General features: G+C 36.3%; 2 protein-coding genes across 4 annotated transcripts in view; both read left to right on the top strand.

The window, feature by feature from the left end:
- The first annotated feature begins 2,586 nt into the window (after positions 1 to 2,586).
- Positions 2,587 to 14,013, top strand: part of LOC123559700 (heat shock 70 kDa protein 12B-like) — an 88,992-nt gene continuing 77,565 nt past the window's right edge. The window contains exons 1-2 of one of the 3 annotated variants that reach the window (XM_053552442.1): positions 2,587 to 2,653; positions 8,143 to 8,442. In XM_053552442.1, coding sequence (XP_053408417.1) covers positions 2,651 to 2,653; positions 8,143 to 8,442 — 303 coding nt within the window. In that variant the 5' untranslated portion in view covers positions 2,587 to 2,650. Of the gene's footprint in view, positions 2,654 to 6,628; positions 6,736 to 8,142; positions 8,443 to 14,013 lie in introns of those variants that run through there. The other 2 variants (XM_053552441.1, XM_053552440.1) reach the window with 2 other exon arrangements.
- Positions 9,529 to 13,911, top strand: LOC128559819 (heat shock 70 kDa protein 12B-like). Its single transcript, XM_053552444.1, has 3 exons — positions 9,529 to 9,684; positions 10,229 to 10,385; positions 11,928 to 13,911. Exons 1-3 carry the CDS (start codon positions 9,547 to 9,549, stop codon positions 12,992 to 12,994), a joined length of 1,362 nt encoding a protein of 453 aa, XP_053408419.1. The 5' UTR covers positions 9,529 to 9,546; the 3' UTR covers positions 12,995 to 13,911.

Raw genomic sequence — 14,013 nt, 5'->3', positions numbered from 1 at the left:
TGCGAGTGTGTGGTAAGTGAGAGGGAGAGGGTTTCCATCTTCCAGCGGGTTGGGATTGTGATGCCTCCCCTTGAAAATCTTGAAAATTAGCCGGCAAGAGATGCGTTCTCTTGCTGTATTTCAGCGTTAGTATATTTTTATCACATTTATGCAACATATTACAAAGATGATAATTTAAAAATCATAGTTTATAACACCGCTCATGTTTACGGGCAGGAATCGCGACATTTTCTAAACGCACAAACTACACGCAAGCACCGGTAACTCGAGGATAAATAACTTGAGAACTCCGGATATTAATTTGTTAATAAAAGGTATTTTTCGTATAGATTTCTATTTATCTTGGAAATGTGTACCTCAATAGCTCGATCGCTCTAACACGATACTTCGCCAATATTCATTAATGTTTTTAACAACAACTTAACTTTCAATTCCAAGTTTTTTCATCAAGTTACTTCAGTACAAATATACATAGCAAAATGAATTATGCCACTTGAATGTTTAGATACTTGAGCTGAAGGAATTGCTCTACTAAATCTTAACTCAAGGACACACTGGAGGGTTTCGTACTTTAGACACAAGTTTAGATCAACAGTAACAGAAGATAAAAAATGTTTCAATATATTTGGGTCATTGAAACATTGAGTCACAATATACAACGAGATCCACTGTATAATTTATCAGACGCACATCGACAAAGGGCATTAAGGTACAACTACTTCACATGTGTCTAAAGCGCGCATGTCTTCTGCATCCGCAGTTTGACACGTTTTTTATATATAAATGCGTCTACCCACATATTGTCCCTGAGAATAATTATAGGTTATCAGATCTTTCTCACACGAAACTAAGCATTAAACAATACCTAATTTTGGCAAATGCAAACCAAACCTATGTAAATAGTCAGAGAGATAGAATTTATTGCGGTAAAATAAACAATACGAGTATATCATAAAACGAATACAAATTCAATGTCAACATAATAAAGTGCAATTGTAGATGATATATTATCAATACATGTACCAAGGATAACACAAAAAGAGAGCTTGCGTTGGGTATGGTATTACGGAGAAGTGGAGATAAATCGATGCGCATAGCACATGAATTGGCTCCGTAGGTTAAATGTCTAGGCCACAAATTGAGCTAAAAGGTCATATTTCGTGTCGGGATCATATCTTATTAACAATTCAAGGTATTGACTTCAGATTTGAGATATGGACAGGTTGCAATGAGACGATGTACAGAGTGCTTGAACCAACCCTGGTGGTAGGTCAAAGGTCAAAGTTACAGCAAGGTCAAATCTGTCAGTCATATTTTGTGTCCAGAACATAATTTAAAAAGTGTTGAATTGAAACTTGAACTTTAGGCAAAAGATGATGAAAGGATGTGCTTACTGCAACGATCTACATTCCCTACTCACTTCCATTCCCCCATAAGCCCCTAAAATTAATTTAGTTTCTTAATCTTTAGTATTCCGTCACAAATACCGCACATAGACACGCGCACGCACGCACGCACGCACGCACCCTGCTCCCTCTCCCGAACTACCACCAATCACCGACCCCCACCACCATCCCCTCCCCCAAAAGAAATGAAAAGAATATTATCTAGTTTTTTACCCTTTTCTATCCTGTCACTGCAATAATCTACGTCACCCCCACTGGTATTACCTAACGCCCTATCCCCGCCTCACCCTAACACCTCCAACCTTCCCCCTAAATTGTTTGTTTTCATTTAGTTTGTTTCTTTACCTTTAGTATCCTGTCACCACACACACATATCCTGCTTCATTCCCCACCGCCATCAAAAAAGTATTTTCAGATATCTTTGAAATTTTGGGTTTGCTTTATATTCTGCTTACTTCCTCCTCTGAAATAACCCTTCGGGCTTATATTTCCCCGCTTGGCTATATTGCCCCGCTGGACAGAGCTCTTGTCTTAATATAGACCTGGATAACTCGAGAATTTTATTCTCCCCGTCAAGTCATTTCAAACTTAAGTAGCAGAGCTAGGGGATGACCTTTTTCGTAAAAATGTATTTCCGACATGATCAAATTGAGTAAACCAAGGTTCGATGGTCATAGTTTAATATAGGTATGTTTTAACTCGAGGACTGTAGAAAACGAGTACTTCACATATTTTTTTACACTTTCACGGTGTTGATTTTGAATTGTACGCACCTGTGTAGACGTATCGGCGTATGCAAGGGTACACCCCTGCCCACCCTACAACCCAAAATTTATTTAAGATATTCTTAAGGTTTGTATTTACTTTTTGTTTTCATTATCTTTTCTTTTCGCAGTATACTTTATTAACGCTATCCACCGAAATACTTTAATAAATTCTATACAATTATTTTATTTTCACTTTATGTGTTTGAAACGAATTTTCGCATTTTTTCCCTTTTCAAATTATTCCATGAACAGTCTTAGTAGCAGCATCTCCAAATTGTCTGGAAAAAGGGTACCCGTCTGAAAATTTGAGTTAAAGACTGCTTTTTTATATACACTCTTCCATAAACTTACAAACAAACTACCTCTTATCTTCGGCGACCTCGGTGTTTTTCATTCTAAAACGAAACTAGTTGTAAATGGTGATATTACTTCATCGTGTGATTCACGTACAAACAAGTTGGAGAAATATATTACGAGATGGTGAGTAACTTTCTAGCTTTTTAACCGACTGTAACACACCGATAAAGAAGAAAGGAAAAACAACAAACGTGTTTTTGCGTAAAGGTACCAATAACATGTTTTATGGCTAATTAATAAATTGTATTTTCAAACGATAGACTGCGTTTACATGTCATAACACGAACATTCCTTGCAAATTTCTTTTTAATTTTACACCTAATATTCAAAGTTAAAACTTAATCGGCCCGCTCGGTAAGCTCAGTAGAGAGAGCGCACATCTACGGATCGCGGGGTCGTGAGTACGAGCCCTGGACGAGGCGTATGTTCTCCTCGACGATTCGATAAAAGGCATTGTGTCTGAAATCATTCTTTCTTTATCTCTGATTCATGTGGGGAAGTTGACAGTTACTTGCGGAGAACAGGTATATACTGGTACAGAATCCAGAAACACTGGTTAGGTTAACTGCCCGCTGTTATATAGGCAGTGTAACTAAAAATACAAACTTCAAGTAGGAACTTTCTATTTAGATATATGTGTAGTTAACTGCACCAAAGTACGTAGACTGAAAAGAATATTAAAATCTTGGGTATTGACTTCAGATTTGAGATATGGATATGTTGCAATGAGACGATGTACAGAGTGTTTGAACCAACCCTGATGGTAGGTCAAAGGTCAAAGTTACAGCAAGGTCAAATCTGTCAGTCATATTTTGTGTCCAGAACATAATTTAAAAAGTGTTGAATTGAAACTTGAACTTTAGGCAAAAGATGATGAGAGGATGTGCTGACTGCAACGATCTACATTCCCTACTCACTTCCATTCCCCCATAAGCCCCTAAAAATTAATTTAGTTTCTTAAACTTTAGTATCCCGTCACAAACACCGCACACACACGCGCGCACGCACGCACGCACCCTGCTCCCTCTCCCGAACAATCACCCACCCCCACCACCATCCCCTCCCCAAAAAGAAATGAAAAGAATATTATCTAGTTTCTTGCCCTTTTCTATCCTGTCACTGCAATAATCTACGTCACCCCCACTGGCATTACCCAACGCCCTATCCCCGCCTCACCCTAACACCTCCAACCTTCCCCCTAAGTTGTTTGTCTTCATTTGGTTTGTTTCTTTATCTTTATTATCCTGTCACCACACACACATATCCTGCTTCAACCCCCACCGCCATCAAAAAAGTATTTTCAGATATCTTTGGAATTTTGGGTTTGCTTTATATTCTGCTTACTTCCTCCTCTGATATAACCCTTCGGGCTTATATTGCCCCGCTTGGCTATATTGACCCGCTGGGCGGAGCTCTTGTTATGCCCCCCCTCCACTTTGAAGAAAGAGGGGTATATTGTTTTGCAGATGTCGGCCGGTCGGTCGGTCGGTCGGAATGTAGACCAGTCCGTTTCCGGATGATAACTCATGAACGCTTGAGCCTAGGATCATGAAAGTTGATAGGGAGATTGATCATCACCAGCAGATGACCCCTATTGATTTTGAGGTCTGTATGTCAAAGGTCAAGGTCACAGTGACCCTGAATAGTAAAACGGTTTCCGTATGATAACTCAAGAACACTTGGGCCTAGGATCATGAAAATTGATAGGAAGGTTGGTAATGACCAGCAGATGACCCCTGTTGATTTTTAGATCAGTATGTTAAAGGTCAAGGTCAAAGTGACCCTGAACAGTAAAACGTTTTCCGGATGATAACTCAAGAATGCTTAGGCGTAGGGTCACGAAAGTTGATAGGGAGGTTGGTCATGACCAGCAGATGACTCCTATTGATTTTGAGGTCAGTATGTCAAAGGTCAAGGTCGCAGTGACCAGGAACAGTAAAATAGTTTCCAGGGAATAACTCAAGAACGCTTGGGCCTAGTGTCAGGAAAATTGATAGTTAGGTTGGCCATGACCAGCAGATGACCTCTATTGATTTTGAGGTCATTAGGTCAAAGGTCAAGGCCCGAAATTGGGGCAGGAACAGTTAAACGGTTTCTGTCTTCTTATCCAAAACCATAGGGCATAGGGCTTTGATATTTGGTATGTAGCAAGATCTAGTTATCCTCTATCAAGATTTTTCAGATTATTTCCCTGGGGTCAAATATGGCCCCACCCTTGGGGTCACATGAATTATACAGACTTATATAGGAAAAAAACTTTGAAAAACCTCTTGTCCAAAACCACAGGGCCTAGGGCTTTGATATTTTGTATATGACATTATCTAGTGGTCCTCTACTAAGATTGTTCGAAGTTTCTCCCTAGGGTCAAATATGGCTCCGCCCTGGGGGTCACATGGTTTATTAGACTTAGATAGGGAAGAACTTTGAAAATCTTCTTGTCCAAACCACAAAGACTATGGCTTTGATATTTTGTAATGTAGCATCATTTAGTGGTTCTCTACCAAGTTTTTTCAAATTATCGCTCTAGGGTAAAATATGGCCCGCCCCAGGGGTGGTTCTATAGACTTATATAGGGAAAACCTAGAATCTTCATGTCCATAACTTACACCATTCAAATTTGGACCACATGTTATAGTTTTGAGTGCAAGATGAACCTTGACATGAGTTGACCTTGATCTTGACCTAGTGACCTAGTTTCACATTTCTGTAGCTACAGCCTTCAAATTTGGACCACATGAACAGGTTTGTGTACCGAAAAACTTTGACCTTGTTATTGACCTAGTGACCTACTTTTACATTTTTGAAGGTACAGGCTTCAAATTTGGACCACATGCATAGCTTTTTGTTCCAAAATAAAATTTGACCTTGATTTTGCCCTAGTGACCTACTTTCACATTTCTCAAGCTAAAAGCCTTCAGATTTGAACCACAAGCTAGTTTTGTGTACTGAAATGAACTTTTGATAGGAGATAGACCTATGACCTTCTTTCACATTTCTGAAGGTACAGGCTTCAAATTTGGACCACTTGCATAGTTTTGTGTTCCGAAATAGAATTTGATTTTGATTTTGACCTAGTGACCTACTTTCACATTTCTCAAGCTACAGCCTTCAAATTTGAAGCACATGCATAGTTCTGTCTACCGAAATGAACTTTGACCTTGAAATTGATCTAGTGACCTGCTTTCACATTTCTCAAGCCACAGCTTTCAAATTTGGACCACATACACATTTTTTTGTCCCGAAATGAAATATGCCCTTTGATTTTGACCTTGAGCTAGCCTTGAAATTTGGAACATTCGAAAATGGCTCAGTGGATGGCGCCAAGATCACTCTGTAATCTCTTGTTAGGTTAATAGGTTAAAGGTCAAGGTCAGATTAAACCAGAATGGTAGTACTTTAATTTACAGTGAGCATGTAATTTCTGTTCCTTGTGCAATTACTGAATGCATCAAGGGGGGCATTTTGTGTTCGACGAGCTCTTGTCTAAATATAGACCTGGATAACTCGAGAATTTTATTGTCCCCGTCAAGTCATTTCAAACTTAAGTAGCAGAGCTAGGGGATGATCTTTTTCGTGAAAATGTATTTCCGACATGATCAAATTGAGTAAACCAATGTTCGATGGTCATAGTTTAATATAGGCATGTTTTAACTCGAGGACTGTAGAAAACGAGTATTTCACATATTTTTTACACTTTCACAGTGTTGATTTTGAATTGTACGCACCTGTGTAGACGTATCGGCGTATGCAAGGGTACACCCCTGCCCACCCTACAACCCAAAACTTATTTAAGATATTCTTAAGGTTTGTATTTACTTTTAGTTTTCATTATCTTTTCTCTTCGCAGTATAATTTATTAACGCTATCCACCGAAATACTTTAATAAATTCTATACAGTTATTTTATTTTCACTTTATGTGTTTGAAACGAATTTTCGCATTTTTTCCCTTTTCAAATTATTCCATGAACAGTCTTAGTAGCAGCATCTCCAAATTGTCTGGAAAAAGGGTACCCGTCTGAAAATTTGAGTTAAAGACTGTTTTTTTTTTTTTATATATACTCTTCCATAAATTTACAAACAAACTGCCTCTTATCTTCGGCGACCTCGGTGTTTTTCATTCTAAAACGAAACTAGTTGTAAATGGTTATAAATCTTCCTCGTGTGATTCATGTACAAACAAGTTGGAGAAATATATCACGAGATGGTGAGTAACTTTCTAGCTTTTAATCGACTGTAACACACCGATAAAGAAGAAAGGAAAAACAACAAACGTGTTTTTGCGTAAAGGTTTCCAATAACATGTTTTATGGCTAATTAATAGATTGTATTTTCAAACGATAGACTGCCTTTACATGTCATAACACGAACATTCCTTGCAAATTTCTTTTTAATTTTACACCTTATATTCAAAGTTAAAACTTAATCGGCCCGCTGGGTTAGCTCAGTAGAGAGAGCGCACATTTTTACGGATCGCGGGGTCGTGAGTACGAGCCCTGGACGAGGGTTGTTCTCTCGACGATTTGATAAAAGGCGTTGTGTCTGAAATCATTCTTTCTTTATCTCTGATTCATGTGGGGAAGTTGCAGTTACTTGCGGAAAAACATGTATGTACTGGTACAGAATCCAGAAACACTGGTTGGGTTTAAACTGCCCGCCGTTATATAGGCAGCGTAACAAAAAAATACAAACTTCAAGTAGGAACTTTCTTTTTTAGTATAGTGTAGTTAACTGCACCAAAGTACGTAGACTGAAAAAAATATTAAAATTCATTTTCTGAAAAAGAATTATATGAGCTGAATAAAATGATCCCGGGTAAAATATTTGGGAAAAATAGAGACAACTCCGCTAAGATTTTATGGTGGGCTTAGGTGGCTATTGACCTAGAACCTCATGCAAACTATGCACTTTTTACCTCTAGGAAGGAAAAGCATGCATAATTGCCACATAGATTAGCAATCTGAATAGAAAACTATGTAAAGATCAAATAAGTTAATGCCCTGGAGAAAGCATGACTTTTTCTGTGGTGAACTTTGTCAACAGAAAATGTTTTTAAAAAGTCAAAATCCACAGAATTTCACAAGTAAAAGTATGTTGAAATACTACAGCTGGAAAGAGAACAATCTCTACTACCCATATATATGCGTCAAAGTATTGGAAAATATCTAGAAATAGTAGAAACTCAAAGAAATCAATTTCAGGACTGTTAGATGCTTGACTGTGTTATCATGCATAATATTTAACATAAATATGTTACCTTTCCTTTACACCGATATTACATGGACAGGATTAGGATTAACAAACGGTGTTCACTCAGCAATTTCACTATATTAACAGATTGCTTTTCTTGTGTAAAGAATGCTTATGGTAAGTCCCTACGGTACATAACTGAAATACTGTTGAAAAACGGCGTTGAACTAGAAACAAACAAATAAAACATAAACGTTGTATCGAATTATATTAAAAAGTATAAAGGAAAATAATAACTGATAATTTATTAATTAGATTAGTAAACTATATACATGTGCATGAGGTTAGGTGTAAATTGCAACTTTTGCGTAAGGTATCGTGTGCAAAACATTTAAAACCCAAGACACTGTTTTCTATATTTCAGGGCTTGATTGTCGCGGCTATAGATTTTGGAACAACATATTCAGGCTGGGCATTTTCATTTGGAACAGATTATGAAAAAGATCCTACCAAAGCCGACGTTAAACATTGGCATTCCGGTACAGGAAATCTAGTAACAGTCAAGACACCTACTTGTTTGCTGGTAAACCCAGATGGAAAAACTTTTCAAGCGTTTGGTTATGATGCAGAAAATCAATACTTGGAATTGGCCGAAAAAAATGAGCACAAGAATTACTACTATTTTAGAAGGTTCAAAATGCGTCTTTTCGGCGCACTTGGGAAGGTAATATTAATGATATGTGCATAAATTGTATATATTAATACTTATGAAAAATGTAGCTCGGTACAGATTGTTGTCCACACTTCTTTAGATATACAATGTAGACCTAAGTTGTGTCCGTCCACCTGCCATCTATCATTCGATTCTTATTTTATCTGGCTCGTGGCTCTAAGGCAATTGGCACCCCTAGATTTGTCTTGATTCCTGTCTATAATTATAGGTTATTAGCATTGTATCGGGAAATTTGCACGAGTTCTTCAGCGGAAATATTGCGCGACTTTAGGAGCGCAATATTCTTCCGCTGAAGAACGAGTGCATATTTCCCGATGCAAAGATAATAACCTTTTTATTACATACGCATCTACACGTATAAATATTATGTAAATATCATAAATATGTTTAATAGCCTGAATAGAATTGACAATACTGAACTAAATAGAAAAAAATAGTGCAGCAACACACACTGAATTACGTCATGCACCCGATATGAAATTCAGGCGTCAGTATATGGAAAAATATTGACGTTTCCGGTACCAGTGTAACTTAACGGGGAAAAGAAACGAGTATGTAATAATAACCCCTATACCCATCAATGGATTTTAGAACTGTGATGTTTCTTATTTCGAAGTAATATTTACAGGTTCTGTTTCTAGTTCTGTCATTCATCATCTGTGGACGGATATTATTCCATAAAGAAAACAAGAACGAAGCACCTGTGAAAAGTTAAGATTTTTTAGGCAAAAAACAAACAGCTAAGCCCACGTTTTGACTGTGCTGTGCAAGATATTCGGATAATCATGTGTATAATCATATACTTTGTCTAGCATCACACAACCTTGATAAAAGTAAAATCTTATTATACCCAACTATAAACCACTACCTATGCTTATCAGTATGCTTCAATAATCATTCTTCCTTTTAACATTCCCCCTTTTTTATAGTTTGACATTTTGTATCCTTCTACAGTTTACATGTATAAAAATTATCTGGTTTGCTTCATTTTTTTCAAAACTCTGTCAAAGCATCTTACGAAAAGAACCAAAGTCGCAGATGAAATGGGAAAGGAACTTCCCCGGGTATAGATGTATTTGCAATGTCTATCAAGTTATGGTCGACGATATGAAGGTTGTTGTCAATCAGCGCCTGACTGGGGTGATAATGAAGACAGACATCCACTGGGTGCTCACAGTGCCAGCAATATGTTCTGATCTTGCAAAACAGTTTATGAGACAGGCTGCAGTAAAGGTATTCTCCGTATTTGACGAATATCTTTCTATTACCTCATCAAAAACTTGCTTATCTTTTGTGAAAACTATAGTAGTTCATTCAACAAGAGCTTGCTGAACAAACATGCTTATCATCGCATTCAATAGATGTGTGCATACATTATTCAGGAAATTCAATAAATGACGTTGTTTAAATGGAAGTAGTAACTTTTCCAGATGATTAACGAGCGTGGCAGCGCTGTCTTAACGTAAAACAGTGTGTTACTTCAAACACGAAGAAAATGTTGGCGAAGCGGCGAAAAGTATTTGTAAACCAGACAAATAAGTTTGGTTTTATTCTTATGCGCCAGTACCAGGAAACTGGTTAGGCTAACTGCCCGCCTATAAATAACTGAAATACCGTTGAAAAACGGCGTTAAACCCGAAACAAACAAACAAACTATAACATGAAGTCATATGCCAGTCATTGTAATATGATTGAACACGACATATCAATATAATATCTTATACTTTTGGGTTTTAAATGATAATAAAATTATAATAATCACTTTTATTTAATGCAGGCTGGTATAACTACAGAAAGCCTGACAATAGTCCTTGAACCGGAAGCTGCCTCGTTATACTGTCAACATCTTCCTGTAAATACCACAGTTACTGATGGTAGTTTGACGAAATCCCAATTCCCACCTGGCTCAAAGTACATGGTTCTCGATGCTGGAGGTAAAGCAGCTTTGCATTTAATTCCATTTGATAAAGGGTATATCAATGACAGAACGGCTGTTTACAAGAACCATAACTCTGTCTTCCTTACTTTTTGAATTATTTCCCCTTTTCAAGTACTCTTAACACTTTTGTCCGGATCATAACTCCAAACCTATTAAAATGATATTGTCAAAAACTTCACACGATGACAGAGGATATCATAGCGTAAGGAAGTCAGCTTACAAGAACTTCAATTATCTCCCTTTATTTGATTTACTCAGAATGTTTGTCCAGAGCATAACTCCAACGCCATGAAAGGAAGTGCATTGTACAAAAATCATAATTCAACTCTTATTGAATTATCTCCCTTTATTGAATACACTTGTTCGGAGCATATATGGCTAAAAATGTACAATTATACCAATCAGGTTCTACTTGTTGCGATAAAAATCACCGTTATTTTTGGTCGGCATTTGCCATAATCTGAAGTAAAATGCATTATGAGGAAGGAGTCGATATTTCAAATATCATTTTAGGTAGATCAGGTTTGGTTCTGATATTTTTCTGGCTGATATACATATGATGATAAACTACAATTGAAATAAAAGTTATCAACACAAAAATATCAAACTTCACCATTATTTTCTGAACATATATCTTAGATACAGGATGACCCCAGCTTCTTTCTTTTCATTTTTAAGCATTCTTGTACGTCAATAGAATAGCAAAGTATTTTTAAAAAAAATCTTAACAACATATATTTTTTTAGATTTGAATATGTTTTTCCTTTGAAAAAAAAAAAGATTATGTTATTATGTCAACGTGTAAAAATGAAACAGATTTGTGAATGCCATTTGTGCTTTTATAATACTGTTCATAGTTACCTGTAAGTCCTGCAATCCCAATCACATTAAATGGAATATTATGTTTTATAAAAAAAAAAAACATGTTTATAATTTTACTTATTTTCAGAAATGCTTAAACAGCGGGTGAAAAAATGCCCAATAAAAAAACGAGTGTGGTGACCGTTGCTTTTCCTGCTTTTATTTGCCTTGGAAACTACTGATTTTTAAGCCCAAGTATGCGTATGAAAACATTCTAAGCTGTAAAATAAATGATCCTACCACTTCTTATAACGTGTCACAATGACAGAGAACAATGAGAAAAAGTGCAGTGTACAAGAACCATAACTCTAGTGTTTTTATATCTTGTATTATCTTTATTTAGAAATGCACTTGAAACTTTGCAAATGAATTCATTAGGACAGTTAAGCAACTGCAGTGTATATAAAATATTGCATACATATTGAACGCAACATTTTTTATAACGCTCCTCCCTTTGGTAACTGATATGCTTACAATTTAGTTTTCAAAACAAAGTCTTTTTGGCCATCTTTATACGATTTACTTACTTTGGCGAGGAGATAGGGATGTCCGACATAGTTTTTGTTTCAGGGACCCATATTGTTTTAGAGCACATAGTGATATGTCTTTAACTTTAGACCGATAGGGGACGTTAATTTGCTGTTGCTGTTTTACCTTGTTTATCTAATTTCTACAGGGGGAACGATTGATATCACGGTCCATGAAGTTCAAAGTCAAAACACTTTAAGAGAAGTTAGAGCAGCCAATGGAGGTGACTGGGGAGGAACCATGGTAGATAAAGCGTTTGAAAACTTTCTCATTGACCTAGTTGGAGAGACTGTGTTTGATACATTTAAACATTCGGAAACGGAAGACTGGCTTCATCTTAGTCGAGCCTTTGAATTAAAAAAACAAGCAGCTGGAGCACAGTCGGAGGGAAACGTAACTATGCATTTCCCAGTGTCGCTTAATGATTTATTTGAAACGGAAAATGAGAGCAAATTGTGTATCAAAGATGCGATAGTAGCTTCAAAATATGGTAAAACGGTAGAGCTAAAAAGGGACAAGTTGAAAATATCGCATTCTACTATAGGAAAGTTATTTGAAGAGTCATTAGAGCAAATAGTTCAGCACCTACAAAAATTAATGAAAGATGAAAGAATGGCAGACATCAAAACCTTACTCATGGTGGGTGGATACTCGGAGTCTCTGTTGTTGCAACGTGCAATCAAATCAGCATTTCCCGGAATCCATGAAGTGATTCCGCAAGAGGCGTCATCTGCTGTGTTAAGGGGAGCCTTGATTTTTGGCCACAATCCCATTGCAGTAACCGAGAGGGTACTAAAATATACATATGGTATAGCTATATACCAGCCATTTGAAGATGGAAAACATCCAGAGAGCAAGCGCATGAAAACTGATAAAGGTGACTGCTGTCGCGACGTTTTCGGCAATCTGATAAAAAAGGGGTTGAGCGTGACGCCAGGTGAAACACAAGTAAGAAAGCAGTATACGACTGGTAACAAGAAACAAACTGGCTTGTGTTTTGATATTTTCATTTCTGAAGAAAAAACTCCTACATATGTAGATGACAAAAGTTGTACCAAAATAGGAACAATAGAAATAGGATTTGAAGAACTAGACGACATACCTGGACGTATTGTCAATCTAACAATGCTTCTTGGTGGTACAGAAATCATTGTAGAATTAGAAGATGAAAAGACTGGAAACAAAGTGATAAATACAGCGGAGTTTTGGGGCTGATTGACAATCAGTGACAATTTGCATAAAACTCATAATACTTTTAATGACACGTAGTTGTCAATATGATCATATAACAATGTTAAGATTTATTCTAGTATATGTACACTTGTACATTATTGATATTTCAAATTTATTGATTCACCCATTTTTCAGCTCGTATTAGAAAGTGATTATAAGCTATTAATTCAAACATCTATCTGAATAGCTTTCATGCTTCATACATATACTGGTATAAATTATAAATCGTTGCATGGATAATCTCGACCACTTAACTTAGGATACATTTGAGTATTAGTATTTGCCAATTTTCCCATGAAACTGTACCTAAATTATTTTTTACTACAACTTTATTGTAAAACTTAGATAGTAAGAAGTTGTAACTAAAAGTAACGAAATATGACATTTTTGATTTAAATGTCTGAATTTTGTAAGAATGTGTAACAAGGAGAGAGAGAGAGAGAGAGAGAGAGAGAGAGAGTTTTGAAATTTTAGTAAAATGTGATGATTAGAGGACTTTGATAATTTGAATGGAACAGCAACATTATTAATTAATATTAATAAGAACGATAATCAAAACAATGTTTCATATACATGTAATCATAGATTAAGGACTGAATTACATTGTATGTATAGTCCTTATATTAATTTGCATTGATATTTTAGCTTTTTTAATTTTATTTTAGCAAATTGTATCAATTCTGTCGGCTTCAAGAGGATGATAACAAGATAACACCAACCATATATTAGACATATAATAAACGTGCTTGTTCAAGATTATTTCTGGAAAAAGCTTATGTAAAAATAACATCCATAGATAGTTTAATTAGAATATGAAATGATAAAATTATTATGCCAAATACGAGACAGAAGTTGAGAAAATATTTAAATGCGAAAATCTGAATAAATACTTGGAAATATTTGTGGCATTTGTTATTAACAATAATGCGAAAATAAAAGTATTTTCAACTGCCCCACCGAACTTGTTTTAAGATTTTATTGAGAATGCTCCACCCGCCCCC

This window comes from Mercenaria mercenaria, chromosome 10 (genome assembly GCF_021730395.1).
Source record: "Mercenaria mercenaria strain notata chromosome 10, MADL_Memer_1, whole genome shotgun sequence".
Classification (NCBI taxonomy): Eukaryota; Metazoa; Mollusca; class Bivalvia; order Venerida; family Veneridae; genus Mercenaria; species Mercenaria mercenaria.
This window is presented reverse-complemented; position numbering and strand designations above follow the sequence as displayed.